At 36.7% G+C, this 17,830-nt stretch overlaps 1 protein-coding gene across 10 annotated transcripts in view; it reads left to right on the plus strand.

The window, feature by feature from the left end:
- The window catches only part of AHI1 (Abelson helper integration site 1), an 87,571-nt gene that overhangs the window by 18,410 nt on the left and 51,331 nt on the right, over window positions 1-17,830 (plus strand). For 9 of the 10 annotated variants that reach the window (XR_003991868.1, XR_003991870.1, XM_030489768.1 and 6 more), the window contains exons 10-18: window positions 1,910-2,062; window positions 3,506-3,638; window positions 4,841-4,964; window positions 7,098-7,327; window positions 7,655-7,758; window positions 8,734-8,852; window positions 12,360-12,490; window positions 13,737-13,877; window positions 15,248-15,450. Coding sequence is in view for 8 of the 10 variants with exons in the window: in XM_030489768.1 (XP_030345628.1) it covers window positions 1,910-2,062; window positions 3,506-3,638; window positions 4,841-4,964; window positions 7,098-7,327; window positions 7,655-7,758; window positions 8,734-8,852; window positions 12,360-12,490; window positions 13,737-13,877; window positions 15,248-15,450 (1,338 nt within the window). In the remaining 2 variants the exon portion in view is untranslated. The remainder of the gene's footprint in view (window positions 1-1,909; window positions 2,063-3,505; window positions 3,639-4,840; window positions 4,965-7,097; window positions 7,328-7,654; window positions 7,759-8,733; window positions 8,853-12,359; window positions 12,491-13,736; window positions 13,878-15,247; window positions 15,451-17,830) is intronic. The other variant, XM_030489771.1, reaches the window with a different exon arrangement.

The raw sequence follows: 17,830 nt of genomic DNA on the forward strand, positions 1-17,830 counted from the left end.
GATAACTAGTATATAACTAGCTATAAATAACTTTGCATCTTAAGATACATGTTCCAAACTCAGTCCTTCATAGCTATCTCTGAAAAATAGGCATACTTTCTGTATTTTGCTGTCGATGGTGAGAAAACTTCCAAGGTACTTTCTTGCTGGAGAAATGCCATTTTAAGTCACTGGACTCATGCAGGTGTGTAAATTCTGAAAGAGCAAAGAGGTGTAAGATACTTAACTCTGATTCCCTGCACCCTCAAGCTATAATGAGTTTTGTTTTTTTAAAATGAAAACTCCTTTAAAGACAAGCTTACATTGGTATGTGCTGAGATGTGCATTCAAGATAAATACAGCATTTAGCATTCTACAATGCAAGTAGAATATTGTTCTATTATGTAATTTTCCATATGTATTTTTAGTTGTCATAAGTCTTTCTTCTGCTCACTGTTCATACAGTCAGTAGTGATCTCTGGAAGCCTGGTGAGATGTGATCTGAAACCAAGCTAGTATGTGGGTTTAGTTCTCGTGGTTTTGAGACACTTCTAATCTGTATACTGGACTGACATCCACAGATCTCTTGCTCAGTCAGCTGCTGAGGTTGTTAGGAATTCTGTGCATTTTGCTTGAGCAGCTGTGCTTCATCTTTCTGGAAGTGTTCTGAGCCTACTCCATGGTCTGAATGTTTTCCTGACACATTTGGGTGCTATCACTGGATAACAGTTGTCCCTACTTTACAGTCCTCTGTAAAGTTCAAGTTATGTGATGAATTTGCATAGGCTTTCTGAGCTGTGCTTGACTTGGATCAATTTGCTGTTGATGTTATTTCATTCTTCTTGTGACAAATGCCAGATTTGTCAAGGCTGGGATTGAGCTCCGGGTAAGAGCCATGGCATAATACAGTTTTCTGTGCATAGATTTCGCTTGCATTTAAGGTCTGTTACAGATCCTGCCTAGTCTCCTGTTTCTCCAGAAGGGCTCAGATCTCCCATATCTCCTCCAGGGGGTAGCAGATATGAAAAAAACATCTCAGGTAAAACAGGGCATCTTGCACAGAAGTAGATACCTGTGTGTGGACAGCTGGTTTAATCTTCTGGATTGGTTTCTACTTGCATAGTAGGTGCCAAGCATCCCTTTTCAGTCACAGAAACCTAGGCAGTTACTCATCCTGAAGTGGGTATCAGGCAACTCAGCCTGGAAGAAAACTAATTTTGCTTGTTATTCAGAAACACATCTTCAGATGTGTTAATGCTGCTTAATGACCTCTCTGCCCCTCAGCCATGGGGCTTCTAGGCTGCTTCACAGCATTAAGGCTTCCCGTGTGTTCAAGCTTGGTATAACCTAACTTGCAGGTAAGGTTCAGTAAGTGTACTTACAGAAGTTTGGAAAGTGTAGGTGCTTTACCTATAATTAAAATCACCAGTGTGGTGAGTTCTCTTTTTTTCTTTCCAACACTTGAACATCGCTTGTTCAATACACAGTGCTGGTAATATCTTTTGATATCAGTGGATTTTGTTGCCAAGGCAGTATTTTGATTTGAAGGCGGTAGATTAATGTCACTGAAACTATTTACATGCTGAAATGCTCTTTTTCTCATACAACAGCTTCACCAGGTAGTAGAGTATTACTAATTTTCACTTACCTAGAAAGTTAACAAAAATAGAAAAGTGATGATTATTTGAAAAATCTCTGATACCATCAGATTGACACAACTTTGGAAGCTCAGATTACTTTCTGACTTGCTGGTTACCTTAAATGAAATTTTTGCTATGTGGTTTTTGATTATTAAGCTTTTTCCAATGTCTGTTTTTCAGATGTTAAAATGCAATGCATTTGAAGTTAAAAGTACCTTTTAATCTTTTCAAATACTAAACTGTTCATTTAAAAAATATTTTTCCTGATACTTAGTCTTGTTTGCCTTAAGGTTCCTCCTTCTTTCCGCTCTATGATCGCTGTTCAGCAGGAACAAGGTAGTGCAACGCTGTGTGAGCACCAGAGAGAAGGATCTAAAAACTCATGTGAATCTTTTCCAGAGGAGAAGAAGGAGCCATTTAAATGGACAAGATTACCTGGACAGGTGAAGTGGTTTTCTTTGCATTTCAGAGGAAAATAACTTAAAGATCTACTATCATCTCCAGAATTCTCCTGGAGTTTGAAAGAGTAGGCCTATTCAGGTAGTAGAAGTAAGACAGAAAAACAGTTCCCAGGATTCAGCTTGATTGGAAATATATTTCCTTGTTTGGTTGTTTTGGGATTTTGGTTGGTTGGTTGTTTTTTCTTATTCCCTCATTTGAAGTTATTTTTACACTATAACTTTCATTCATTCAAGAAGGAACTTTCATTGAAGAACTATATTAAGAAGGTTAAGTGAGTTCATGGTTCTATAAAAATTCAAATAATACAAAGATTTGGTAACAAAGAATGTTGATTTTTGTTTTGATTCCATACGGTGGTCCTTGTACAAATCCTTTCAAAAAGAACACTTAAATATACATGGACTTAATTTTATTTCCCAGTAATGTTTGCTAATAATAATAATAAAATAGCAAAGAATAGATGTGTCCGTTTTTACAATAGAAATTTTATTACCAAAAATGGCAGGATACCTAAAAGTTGTATTTAAGTTAATATTCACTAGTTTTCAGAAAGTTGCCATTCTGAAAATATGTGTGTAGTCAAAACTAAGATAAATATGATCCTAAGACCATTTGTCTGAGATCATACAAATGAAATTTGGCAGCTTGTTTAGTTTCTAACTGAATTGTTAGAAATGAACAGTGTCTATTCAATTATTGCATAAGAAGACCTATTTGCGTACTTTTAAATGCATATGAATCTCTTCATACTGATTTTTCATTCATAAAGGAAAATCAGGTTTAGGTTAAATAATCACATAACTACTCAGGATATTGTAATTCCCCTTAAACTTTGAATTGAGTTCTGGAGAAAAAGCCCATGGGTTAAAAAGAGGAAGTGTTTGGGGAAAGAGGAAGGGTGACTATACACCTGTGCATTTTTTTAAAATATTTTGTCTCTAGTTATGTTTTAAAAAATCAGGAATTGAAATACAAATTAAGACTGCTAAAGATGATTTGGTAAACCAAAGGTTTGAGTGCCTGTAGTTCGTCTCCTGAGTTCACACTGCGATCATTAAGTTACTAAAAGTTGTGCTTAGACAACCATGACTCACATTCAAACTCTCTAGCTTATATTACTGATGATAGACATCATTAAGCCTTTCTTAAGATTAAGGAGATGATCCAATTTTAAGTTTTTTTAGGGTTTTTAAAACTTGCTAGTTGTCTGTAATAATGGGGCAGAAATATACAAACTAGATGTGGCTCAAGTAATGCAGCAGAACTGCCTTGTTTATAAGGTTGATTTTTTTTTCCTTTTAAATTCCCTTAAAATGTTAGTAGCTTTTTAAAACTTATGCATGACAGTAACTAAGAATGTGTTTTAACCATTGAGTAGTAAATATTCATAACTGTGTAATCCCATTTCTTACCCAAAAAGCTAGGCTTGCCGCATACCGAACAAGCTTCTGTTTTCACTGCGAGGTGGGGAGCTGGGCTGTTTCTGTATTCGTTTCTCTCATGATGGGAAAACGCTGGCAGCAGCATGTGCAGGAAGGAATGGTTATCCCATTATTTGTAAGTTTTAAATTTGGTTGGTTGGTTTTTTTTCTTACTCCTCATGTAGTTGCAAATTAAAGGGCAAAAGATGTATTTTTAATTTGTGAGTGTTTTTGCAGTTTTCTTTTATAATCGTGTTTTGCAAATTGTTCTAAAGCATTAAAGAGCATTGAGAAAAATGCTCTTTCTGTGTTCATAGGGCTGGAACTGGCTTTTCATGCATGATAATGTATATATGGTTTAATGGTATGAAATCGTGCTATTTCTGTGCAGAGACCTCAAGCTGTGCCAGGGAGCTTTCAATTGGATATTAGGAAAAATTTCTTCACAGAGAGGGTGGTCAGGTATCGGAACAGGCTTCCCAGGAAAGTGGTGGTATCACTGTCCCTGGAAGGGTTCAAAAACCATGTAGATGAGGCCCTCAGTGATATGATTTAGTGGTGGTCTTAGCAGTCCTAGGGTAATAGTTGGACTCAATGATCTTAAAGGTCTTTCCAACCTAGCTGATTCTATGATAATGGAAATACGAAATCAGTTTGCCTAAGAGACATATTTTCTGATAACAAGGGTTTAAGTGAAATAACTTTTCAGCCTCCACATCATACACTTTTTGTGTAAGTTTTGTGAACATTGTCATCTCCAGAGAGACTACTAGAGGCTGCTGTCTTTCATGGTCCGGTTCAGTTGGAACTACAAATATTCCTTATGACTCAAACTTGGGGCTGCTGCTGCACAGTAGCCTCAACTGCATAGTTCTTACGACCTGCATAAGAACTTGGAGAACAGTATTTTAAATGTACACAAAGTAAATGTTTAAATGCAAGGAGCAGTAAGTCTAGGTTACTTCATTACACAACCCCAGAAGATTATCTCAATTTTGATCTATTTCAAAGATTGGTCGAGTAGCTGTCAAAAAACATTATAAACCTAATCTGGTTCTAATAATTTAAAGTGAGTAGGCTGTTTCTTAAGGGTTAAGATGTTCGTGACATCCATGAACCACTAGATGGAAGTATATGTTTGCTGTCCATGCATGTTTAGCAACTATTTGATCTTGTTCTCTGAAAATGAGAAGATAAAGAAAATTAGTTGATGTATGCTGGCAGAAACTTAGCCTAAGATTAGACTAAATGTTGCACTAATAATTGCATATAATTGATTGTAAGAACTTAATTTATTTTTTTTTTCTTTTCTTATTTTTGCTGTTTAAACTTCACTAGTGTATGAAATTCCTTCTGGACAGCTCCTGAGAGAATTTTATGGTCACCTTAATATAGTGTATGATCTTTGTTGGTCAAAAGACAATCAGTACCTTCTTACTGCATCCTCTGATGGAATGGTCAGGTCAGTATGAAGATGTTCCGGCAGATAGCATCAGAAGCATTCAGAAAAAAGTAGTCCAATTTCATGTCTTGCTACAAACTGTGCCATAATGTTTTAATTAAAGATTTTATTACAATTTGACTCACTCTGTAATAATATAAAAATTGTGATGGGGTTAATCACACTGTATTTACCTATATTGGTTTCTAATGTATATGTATTTGAGACCTAAGCTTTTCCAAAAACTGTGGTGTCTAAATCTACCAGTGTAGCAAAAAAACAAAAGACTTTCTGTTTCAAGAAGTAACTGAGACAGTTGGAATACTCTGTCCTTGGAGAAACTGCCATATTATGAATGCAGTATTAAGTTTGAAGATTTGAACATTAGGCAGGAAATTGAAAATTTAAGATTAAAGTTATGTGTATAAATTGGTAACGCTGCACTTAGGTATGTAGTTTTTTTGTTGATGGTGGGTTGGACACTTAATTAAATAATTAAACTTAAATTGCTGTAAATGAAATTTGATGGTATTATTTCCAAGACAGAATGTGTACACATTTTCCTCTACAATTAAAAAGGGTACTTCAGTGCAGTGTTAATGTTAAAATACTAATCAAGGATTAAAAGCAAAACCCTCAAAACTGCATAAATACATGAAAATATGGCTGTGACAGTGTACAATTTTATTACTAGCAACTTCATATGTTTTCATAGGGCTAATTTGGTTGGTTTTTTTTTTTGGCTCTTCAGATCCCTATCTGTTGTTTCTGTTATGCAACTTGGTAATGCTACAGGCAGTTGCATAATTGAAATGCCAGAAGAATTGTTAAATTTTATATTTATGTGTGAAACTGTTTTGCTTTTTTTGCTGCTTGTATGTAGGCATAAAAAGAGTATTTTGAGAGGTTTTTATTTGGAAGCAAATAAGAATTTTTTATATTGAAGTAAATATCAATTTCAGTCATTTATGCTAACTATAAAGAGGCCCAGCAGTTCCTCAATTCTTGAATTGTGGCAGCAAGTTGAAACTGTAGTGGTCTGTCTCCTTTTCTGTGTACTATGCATAGTCACTGTGCAAGTTACTAGTTCCTGTATTTATTGTCTGTTGCCTTGAGCTCCTTAAAAAGTCTCAGTTTAGGCAAGGAGTTTCTTCTTTTTCCCTTTCATATTGGGAGCACTTTGCCATTTAAATATGCTAGAATTAAAGGATGAGGACCAAAAGGCATCCCGTTGCTTTCAGTTCATTACTTGGATCATCTCTCAGATTGAGTTCTAAGGCAGCTTGGAGGGAAAATTTGAGAACTTACATTAATTCTTCTTCTTTAGTGTTTTATGTTACCCTTGAGCCTTTCCACATTATTTGTAAGCAATAAATTAACTTTTATGCTGGTAGAGCAAAACCATTCTAAAAAGTAGGTAGACTCCTTATGACCTTTGCACAGTAAGTTGCAAGTTAATTGCCATACGCTGTGGGATTGCAATTTTGTAATGAACTCATCTCTGAGTAAGCTTGGAATTTGTCAGTAGCCATCAGAATTAGTCACTCCACCTGGAAGCGTGGCACTTAAATAATTAAATTTCATATTGTAATTGAGCGCACTCTGAAATGTGCTGTCCACCTGTATTTCTTGATCCAGGTACCATTCCATTCTTTGTGGACTCTCTTTTGGGGAAGGCTCAGTAATAAAATTTATAGCATCAAACAGAAAAAAACCCCACCTCTTAAGAAAAATCTGATCTTACAGGTATGGGTGTTGAAGGATAGGAAATAAATGAATAGTAAGAACTGAATTTATGTCAAGAAAACATCCTTGAGATCACAATCACTGATCATGGAAAAACAAACTGTTCCATTCCATGCAATTTTTATATGTATCTTAAAATGTGCAAAATATCCATTAAATGGGTAAGTAGTCATGAATTTACTTTGAAAACAGATTACTCTGTAAAATAGTAAATGTGTCTTAATTCTTGTTAGGAAGTACTATATTAAAGGATTAAACATATGTGGAGCAAATTGGCAGGATAGACAGATGGTATCAAGTGTTTGCAAACATCTGCCTCTAGAACCACTAGCACAAAATATGGCATCAGTTATACCTGTGTATGTGATTGCTTTATATAGTAGATATCCTAACATCCTTTCCTTTTAGAATGTGGAAGATAGAATTGCAGGCAGCATCTGCAGTGAGAGTTTTTGCTCATCCGTCATTTGTTTACACTGCTAAGTACCACCCTATTGCTGACTCGTTGGTCGTGACAGGATGTTATGACTCAGTGATTAGAATCTGGAATGCAAATGTGAAAGAAATCCATGGGCAACTGCTACAGGAGCTTGATGGTCACAAAAGTTTCATCAACACACTTTGTTTTGATGCAGAAGGTATGTACTTAGGATTACTCCTTCAAATAGTCTTCAGTTGAAGACCAGCTTGAATATTACTAGTTTGCTTTATTTCATAGAGGTCTCATGAAATGCTATAGTAGGATAGAATAGTTTTAGCTGTGTTTGCAACTAATATGTTAATAATTAATACATTTGCAATTAATGCATTAATAGTATGCCATATTTGGACAAGCACAAAGGGATATATAACCCCTATATAAATTAAAAGGTAAGCATAGAAAGGACAGACAAACAAATATGTGGTTCTATTGTTAGTTCTTTTGTATGGTACTCTTCTACTTATAAGATGTTATTACTTCACAGGGCTCCATATGTTCTCCGGAGATGGTTCAGGACTGATAATAATTTGGGATACATTTGTCAAAGAAAGTTCTCAACACCTGTTTCAACAGTGGAGGATTAATAAGGTATACAGGTTCCTTAAACTAGCATTGTAATTTTAATGTGAACTATTCCAAATTTAGTCTTCTGATTTGAATTCAATTTGTTTTATACATTTTCTTTGTTTTTTTTTTAACTGAGGCATAGAATGATAAGAATAGTTAGGGTTGAAAAGGACCTTAAGATCATCTAGTTCCAAACCTCCTGCCATGGGCAGGGACGCCTCACACTAGACCATGTCACCCAAGGCTCAGTCCAGCCTGGCCTTGAACACTGCCAGGGATGGAGCATTTACCACTTCTTTGGGCAACCCATTCCAGTGCCTCACCACCCTCACAGTAAAGAACTTCTTCCTTATATCTGACCTAAACTTCTCCTATTTCAGTTTAAACCCATTCCCCCTTGTCCTATCGCTACAGTCTCTAATGAAGAGTCCCTCTCCAGCATCCTTGTAGGCCCCCTTCAGATACTGGAAGGCAGCTATGAGGTCTCCACGCAGCCTTCTCTTCTCCAGCCATATTTTCTTTAAGTAACGGTACAGGAGACCTGATAATAATGCTGTGATTCACGGACTTAAACTTTTTAAATTGTTTTGCAACTTCAATTTTTTGTATATAAAGCATGAAAAACCGTGAGGTTTAATAGCATTGTATTATCAGATAAATGCTAATGCATTAGGTTTGTCCCTAGAGACAGCAATGAAACAGACCACAGGCTTTACAAATCACCTTTGTTCATACCTTATAGAACTAATGCTCAGTCGACATTTCTGTCATCAGCTGTGTTTCAGAAGCTCAGATTCACAGCACAGTCTGCCTTTAGTTTATGAAAAGTCGATTGACTAGGATGTAATGCCTTAATATAGGAACAAACTTTTTCCTTAAATAGAATAAAGTGGGCAGAAAAAGACTAATGCAACGGAAAAATTAGTAATAATGTGTAAAAACATGTTTTAAACCACAAAGTTATATTTTTTTACTTTATTTTCCTTCTTTCTGTAGGAAATCAAAGAAAATGATATGAAAGGAACACCAATAAATCATTTGGAGGTGCATCCAAATGGAAGGCGTTTATTAATCCATGCTAAAGACAGTACCCTGAGAATCATGGATCTCAGAATGTGAGTAGATTTTTGATGACAAGTGCATATTTCCTTTTTGTTTCAAAATTTGCTTGAGAAAATAAAGTACAATAAAACTATTAAATGTATAGTTGTAGAAAAGAAAGATGTCCTAATAAAGATAGCAATATTAGGGCTTGGAAATGGTTTCAAAACACTGTTGTATTACAGACCTTTTTTTGTGATACTGGTTAAATCTTTTAGAATAGAATATCCAAAAATTGCTAGATTACTTGGGAGTTTAAGGTGACCTGAAGTAGAAGACACTAGTCTCTGCAAAGTTGAATTAACTTTTAAAAATACAATTTGGACATGAAAATACTGTGAAATTTTAACATTTATGTGTGCATTAGTTTCTCATTGTTAAGACTCTGGGAAGAGTATTTTGATGATAAAAGAGAATGAAGATTATGACATCATAAATACTGAAAAATGCAGTGATGTATGTATTATGGTATGTCAGGTAGGCTGTGAGATTTTTTTAATTTAGTTTCTGATGATTTTCTAATTTGTAATATCTATAAACATGATTTTTTAATAATAAGCTACAATTAAAAAGAAGGGGACCACAGAATAACTTGAGTCATTGAGGCTGGAGAGTGTCCAGTCCAACCCCAGTAGCCAAAACATGACAGTATGTTATTCAGAGGTTTGCCCAGTTGGGTTTTGAAGGATGGAGAGTGTACAGCTTCTGTGAGCAACATGTCTTAGTGTTCATTCACCCTTAAAAGTAAAACCACTTTTAATTTTAGATGGGATTTCCTGTATTTCAATTTGTGTCCATTCCCTCTTGTCCTGTCAATGGGTGAAGCTGAATGAGTCTCATTCCCATCAGTTAACACACATTGAGAATATGCACCTGAATATTCTCTTTTCAGAAGTCACATTAAAGGTATGAACGCTGTTTCTAAGTGATTCATCCTTAATTTCATGGGTTCCCTTCCTCTCCTCACCACGCAGAAAATCAAAAGTCCCTGGTGTTCTGCATGAAATTACCTGGGGGAAATACATTTACTCTCGTAGCATGATGGTAAAGCATCTATACTCTCTCAACAAATGTAGGGAGGGAGGTGTTGGTCTCTTCTCCCAAGTCATAAGCAATAGGACAAGAGGAAATGGCTTCAAGTTGTACCGGGGAGGTTTTAGACTGGATATTGGGAAAAATTTCCTCACTGAAAGGGTTGTGAAGCACTGGAACAGGCTGCCCAGAGAAGTGGTTGAGTCACCATCCCTGGAGGTATTTAAGACGCGTAGATGTGGTGCTTAGAAACGTGGTTTAGTGGTGGACTTGGCAGTGCTCAGTTAATGGTTGCACTCAATGATTTTAAAGGTCTTTTCCAATCTAAACTATTCTATGGCTCTGTTGGGTTGGATATATGGACTAGCTGAAGACTTTCCAGTCTTACAGTGCACTTATCTTTTCCTGTAAATGATAAATTATAATGACTATCCTAGAGGTCTCAAATATCTGCTCAATTGAAGCATGAAATTGGTGGATTAACAGAGGGAACCTTTAGCTTTTGAAGCAGATAGTCTTCTTCTATCACTACCATTCCTAAAAAGTGCAGAGACTTTTTGTTTGAGAGAGAAAAATGGAAATGCATATTAATCTCTAGGAAGGGGTTAATCTGGGGAGCAATTTCACAATTATTTTAAGCCAGTTTATCCATAGGACACACCATCTCCTATCTCCCACACCTTTGGGCATGTATTCCTAGCATTTCCTTTTTATCATTTCTGTAGAGATCTTTTGATGCAGGGTAAGTCAGATCAGTAAACTGATCCAACTAAAAATCAGCCTACAAATACAAATGATTAATTTTCATTTTTATCAACTATCTGATCGAACTCATCAGATAGCTGCCCAAGCACAAGAGAAGAAATGAGTGAGAGCCTGGGAAAATAAGGGTGGAGAGGACAGCAGCAGGACTGCTGCCTTCACTGCAGCCCACAGTTACTTTGGCTTAAGTCTGTCAATAAACCACAGGGTCAGATACCCAGCAGTGATAATTCTACACGTCAGCATTAACTGTTCATTCGCTGCATGAGAAAAGAGGGGGTGGAGGTCACAGATCAACACAATTCACTTTGATTGACAGCTGGTTGTTCTTAACTTTGCTCCTTCAACTTGCTTTTTTGATCTTTTTGCATAATGCTGCTGTCCTGTCACTCAGGTATGTGACCAGGGATTTCATTTTGGTTCAGACCTCTCGTTAGGGTTTCATGTGCAGGTTAGCTTTACATCTTGCAGAGCTGTTCTACATGACATCTTGGAGATACTATCTTTCTTATTCACACAGCTAAAACTCTTATTTGAGGTCATATGGTCTTCCACTGTAATCATTAAAGCATCCTTTCCTCTTGCTTACAGATATACTTGTATTCAGAATATTGTTTAAAATAGTTTTCCTGTCATGAACTGCACTTCACTTCTCCCAGCATACCTCCACTGGTTCTGTGGTAACACATTTAAAAATTAGTCTTTGAGGGCTGTGGTGGCCTGTTGCCATTCTTCTTGCCTCAAATTCTGCATTGTAGTGTATCTGCTGTATTAGCCTCCATTTTGAACTGTCCTATCTCTTTCCAAGCTGTACCTCATGTTTGAGAGGTACCAGCATCTTACAAGCTGGCTGTGCTTCTTTAAATCCTTTTGTAGACTCTCTCCTACTTGATGCCTACAAACTGTTTAACCATAGTTCATTAGTAGGTCATTATTACTGTGGTGACCAGTAGTGTTTAAGTGAAAAAAGATTAGGATACCTAAGTTGCAAAATAATAGTAAATCAACATGTAGTTGATAATGGCTTTACAGTAAAAAAGGGTAGATTTAGATTAGATGTTAGGAAAAAATTCTTCACGATGAGGGCGATGAGGCGCTGGCACAGGTTGCCCAGAGAAGTTGTGGCTGCCGCATCCCTCGCAGTGTTCAAGGACAGTGGAAGGTGTTCCTGCCTGTGGTAGGGGGGTTGGAACCAGATGAGCTTTAAGGTCCCTTCCAACCCAAACCGTTCTGTGATTGATGTCTGAAATGTGTTGATTCTGCTGCTGGTTTTCTAACCAAGGAGACATTAGTGTGAAGAGCTAAAGAGAGCTGCTGTGTGAATCTAAGCCCTACTGGGATGAAATCAAGCTCAGGAAGCATAATTAAAACTTTTTTTTTGGCAGAGCTTGGAGTAATAGTGCCAATTTCCCATTTTTTGCAAAGCCCCCAGGAACAAGAAAATGCTAATTACTACATCTCTATCCATTCTCTAGATCTGAGTATTTCTGTTTTCTACTGAAAGGCAAGGATGTACACTTTCATCTATAATTCAGGTGCATTATGAAAGCCAGAGAAAGGAAAAGGTAAACACTGCACTCCACAAATGTGGGTGCTTGTGTATCTATTTGGGAGGTAAGGTGTACTCATTTTTCTGAGAAGTAGACAGGCGGACGGACACATAAGAAGTTACAATCATCTATTCTGAAAGTATCTGCTACATTTGCAAACTATTCTTCATCTTATAGCTTGGCTACAAAGAAATTCATAGGTGCCACAAATTACAGAGAAAAGATTCACAGCACCTTAACACCATGTGGTACATTCCTATTTTCTGGAAGTGAAGATGGAAAAGCTTACGTTTGGAATCCAGAAACAGGTAACATTATTTTATGGTCTTAAGTCAGGTTGTCAGGAGGACAAAGGGTTTGTAAGCCTCATTGAAACACTTTTGATATGGAATAAACTTTTCTAAAATGTTCTTGAATCCTGAAGCCTTAGCTCCACCTTGTGAGTAGATATTATTAATCTCTAAGTTTTAATTCTCTAGAGGGAATTAAAACACTGCAGTTCTTTACATGTGGATGAGGGTCTTAAAAAAGGATGCAGAAAAATGTCAAATCAGTCTTTCTGTTGTGCTTTTTTGGATTTGGGAATTTTTGGATTTGAATTTTTTGGATTTGGTTCTCTTTTGTTGAGAACCACTTCATCTGTTTCCCAAGTGTGGTCAGAGACTATGAATATTTTTGGCCTTTGGAATAGAAGTTTTCTTCATCTGTTATTCCCCAGTCAGGTAGTTTCAAAATAGCTATCAAGATCTTTCTGGAAAAATGTTAAGCAAATGTAAGATTAAGAGTTTGTCATCTTCATTGTGCAGTGAGGTAAAAGCGACAAATATAACAGTAAAAGGTAGCAGAATACATTTTTTGATGGCATGATATTGTCTCCCATTTTGATCTAAATAATTTTTAAAAAAGAAAAAGTAAATATTTTACAACTGGCAGCTAACCAATGGTTCTGTTTTTAATTTCTTCCCACATTTCCAACAATATTAGCTTACATCTGTGACGCTACATAATTTGTCTGAAAACTTAAAGCATAAAAGTGGGAGGGATGAACTTTGTTGTTAGTATGTTTTTACTGGGCTTTGACTCTTGCTTACACACTGTATTTGCATTTATAATGCCATCAACTGAAGAGCTAACTTTATTTTTCTAATAATTTTGTACTCAACTTTCATTCCTATTGTCAGTATTATATAGTCGAAATCCACAACCAAGATAGCTATCTCTGGCAAAATGCAAGCACAAACAAATAGTGTGGAACGCCACCTTTCCAGAACTTGCTTATCAGAACAAGAGAACTCAGCTAACCTGGTGCATCTTCTGGCGTTTCCTGCAGCTGTTGCCACATCACTAACTTTTCTGACTTACTCAATAACTTAAAAATATGTGATATTTTTTTCCTCTTAAACCAAACACTACTTTTCAATAAGGAAGTTTACGGAGGAGTATTTATTTACAGTGGCAGTCACTGCACTGTAGTCATACAAGCCTTAACCAACTGCTATTTTGCTGCACCAAATATGTTTCCGTGGTATTAATAAACATATTTCACTTTTGTAGGAGATCAGGTGGCCATATATTCTGAACTTTCTTTCACATCTCCACTTCGTGATGTTGCTTTTCATCCACATGAGCACATGGTATCATTTTGTGCATTTGGTCAAAACCAGCCAATACTTGTATACATCCATGATTATAAAGGTACAGTACAATTTTTCTTTATATACACCTGTAAATATTTTATTTTTAGAAGTGATTTGCTAGTATTTGTACTTCTTTTGAAGGAAAAAGCAAACAGTCATGTGATGATAATGGATATCTTTATCCTGGGAGATAACAAAACAAAACTGGACCATAACCCCTACGTGACCCTGCTTTGAGCAGAGGCTTTGGCCTTGCCAATCACCAGAGGTCCCTTGCAATCTCAAGTTTAAACTTGTTATTATCATCCTGTGTGATTTTTACAGCACTTTATCATATATAGGCAGTGTCATAAATATTTAAAAGCCCCTTTTCAGTATCAAGGTGAATTATGGAGCCAGAAAATAACATCATTCTGAAAATTAATGAATCGCTTAAAAGAAATCTTAGTATTTTGTATTGACTACACTACAAAATAATGTTGAGGAGCTGTGTAGAAATGAGAGTAGGTTGTTCTAATATACAGTTGTTGTGCTTGTGGTGTGATTATGTGAATACCTTTATTCCCCATGTTATAATAAAGAGAAGATCGTGATAAATGCAAACTTGGAATTTTTGATATACAATATAAATGCGGGCTGTCCTTTGCACGCTTTTCTGATAGTTGTGTTTTTGTGGTTAGCTTCAGCAGTGTCTGTTTCAGTTAAGGACATGGTTTCAGATATCTACTGTCTAGATGCAACATGACAATGTTAATATGAATTATGCAATAAATTTTGTGTATCTGTAACAGATTTTTGTTTGAATTATGTTTGCAGTGAACATAGATTTATAAAGCTTATCCTGTCTTTATACATTTGCTTTGTAATGTGGCTTGAGACCACAGTACAAAAAAACCTGCAAATGTCAAAAAATTTGTTTAAATAACAGTGAGCACAACTTTCATCAAAAGTATCCTATTTTAGAACAAGCTACCTCCTAAGAATGCTAGCAACTTCTGAACTTTTACTCAAGTATAATAAACTCACTTGAACTAGTCTGGAAAAAATGTGAAATGTACCTGGTAAAAGAGCTGACTTGAACGCAGTGCAAGCTCTGTAACTTTCTTGCCTTTGAAAAATTCCTTTCTCTTCCCCCCTAATATTTCTGCATGGAGAACACTGTTGTTCATAAGGGGCACAAAATTATCTGTTCTTTGTGAGAGGTTACTGAACACAGTTAACAGAAGGGAGACATTGTGATCAGGAAGAGTCAGGGGGAAATTTCTTTTTCAGGTTTTCCCTATAGCACTATTAGTAGAGATTCTGATGGTGTTTGACTGAAGATAAATGTTTGGCTGGCAAAATGACAACCATCATTCAATTATGGGGTTTTTGTCCCATGGTGACATAAAGCTTCACCTGACACACTAATATTGGTTATTTCTACAGTTGCACAACAGGAAGCTGAACTCATAAAAGATCTCAGTTCATCACTTACCACAGCTGCACCAAGAGGGCCGCAGTTCTTAAGCAGTTTTTCTGAAATTCCTGGAGAAAAAAGTTCAGTGATGGCTCCGGCAGATCAGTTTGTCAGTGTTGCAAGAGCATCAATGAGAATGCAGAAGGTGAAACAAAAACTTGATTCTGTTACGGTAAGTCAAATTTAATTTATTTCCAGAAGTATATGGTCTTCTCAGCTGAAATTCATATTCTGGACTGGTATATGTGACGAAACATAGATATGTGGTCTTGTTATCTGTTCTTCAGAAACTGATACATCTCTCACTAATATTAATGCACCTGTAAGTAGCTCTTTAGAAGAAATTAATCATATACAAGTTATTTTTATTTGTTAAGTATTTGATGACAAGGGATGTTTTTTGTCAATGCCTACTGCCATACATATGATTTATGATTTACTCCATAGGTCATTATGGCTGAGCTTTAGAAAATTCTTTTTCTTCTTTTTTTGCCTATTTTCTTTTTCCTCCACTATTCGTCTTTACAATTGTATGTGGCATAAATGGCAGGGGTTTCATAGTAAGGGGGTGTGTGTGGGGGTGTGTGTGTGTGTGTATATGTTTAGGGGTGCAGGGCTGACCTGTAGAGGAGGACGTCATGGACTGCCCTGTGCTGAGCACAGCTGTTTCCAGCCAGCTCCAGGAAGGACAGTATGGACCCACTGTACAAATGAAATTGAAACCAAACAGGAGAGCATATGACACCTCTGTGAAAACGTATTTAAGAAAGGTCTGTAGCTACTAGAGGTAGGAGATGCCAGAGCAGAAGAGAAAACACAAAGAAAAACATGCCGGAAGGCACGAGTGGAGACACAGGAGGAGGGATGTAAGGAGGCACAAAAGAAGACAGAAGGAGTCATGAAGGGAATGCAGGAGACACAAAGTGGTGCACAAATGATGTTACGGGGAGATAATGAAGTAGGCATGAAGGGAAAGATGGGACATGGGTATGGACACACAAAAGAAATCACGGGAGAAGGTACTGCAGCCTCCTGTTGGGTTACTCCTGGGTACTGAAGTTACTGCAACCCATGGAGGAATCCATCCCCGAGGGGATTTTGGACGACCTGCACTAAAGCATTTGAAAGGAGTAAGAAACAAGGAGAAGCAAAAAGAGCAAGCTGCTGTGCACTAACCTGCACCACCCTTTGCCTTACTAAAGGGATTGAGTGTAACATGATGGCAAAAACAAGGAGACTAGCGACTAAAAAGGAGAGAAGTGAAGAAAAGTTGAGACAGACAGGGAGGAAAATGTTTAGGGAGGGTATTTGCTTCACTATTTGTGTTGTTTCTTAATACCTGAATCAGTAATTAAAACTTTTGGAATTGGCAATAAATTTAATTAAGTGAAATTCCCCAACTTGTCACAATTTTGCGTGCAACAGCAATGCAGAATATTCCTGAATAGTGCTATGCAGTTATAATCCTGTTCAAAAAACATGAACTGCATTTGGGTTTGTGCTTATGTTTCATTTTTAAGTACTTTTGAATGCATATGGACTATTTTTTTAATGTAGTTTTAGGCTTTGTCTGCATTAAGTAGTGAAGCACAAAAGAAGCAGATGAGTAGATGAAAGCAGTTATTGCTGAGGATGCTGTGGCTACTGTCATCATGTTTTAGGGATTTAAGTTTTTTATTAGTCAGAGAAACACAATATAGAGAGACTGGAGCATGTAACCTTGTGTCTGGGACAAGTACTCTAGGAAGACATTCCAGAAGAAATTATTTTTACTCTTCTGGATGTCTTGTCATCTGAGGGAGAAGTCAGGGATAATGAATTTATGGGAGTATTTATCATTGCAACTGTTTAGTCCCTGATTAGCCAGCGGTTCAGTTTTAGCATGGTTCCATGGAACCATGTAGCTAGATGAAATAGATAAGCCTACAACTGTGTGTAGGCTTGTGATAAGCCTAACGAACTGTGTTTGAGAGAATAACTTTCAGCCATTGGAATTTTTCATGATCAATGGTTTGGGCAGCACATCCTCCAAATCCTCTACCCATGGACATATATGGGAGGTGTGAGAAAGGTCATCTGAGTTTTCTCGCCATGTGGATTTCCAAGCAGTAGGGGTTGGTGGTTGAAAGAGTCCTCATTCAGAATGATGTCTGTAACATAGGAGTGATGAGTACGTCCTTTCAGGGCTTTGTGAAATACTGAGAAATTGAGAGATTTCTTTTCTTTGGAAGGCTTTCGATACTCATCTTTTCAGTGATCCAACATGAAACCTGGGGGACACTGATACCTCCTTTCCAAGCAGAGATAGAATCATTTCTTGCATGTGCGTGCAGTATTGCCTGCTTGCATTATCAGATTCTGGACATCACCAGAATGCCCAGTGTTATATAAACACTAAAACTTCAAATTGCTATTAATTTGTCATTGGGAATTACAGTTTTGTATGTGTATGCATTTACATACACAACTGTATGTTGTATACAGTTTTATGTATACATGTACAGTTTTTATGTACAAAGGGAGTGTGCAACTCCCTTTTTCATGTGAAAAAT

Source organism: Strigops habroptila, chromosome 6 (assembly GCF_004027225.2).
Source record: "Strigops habroptila isolate Jane chromosome 6, bStrHab1.2.pri, whole genome shotgun sequence".
NCBI lineage: Eukaryota > Metazoa > Chordata > Aves > Psittaciformes > Psittacidae > Strigops > Strigops habroptila.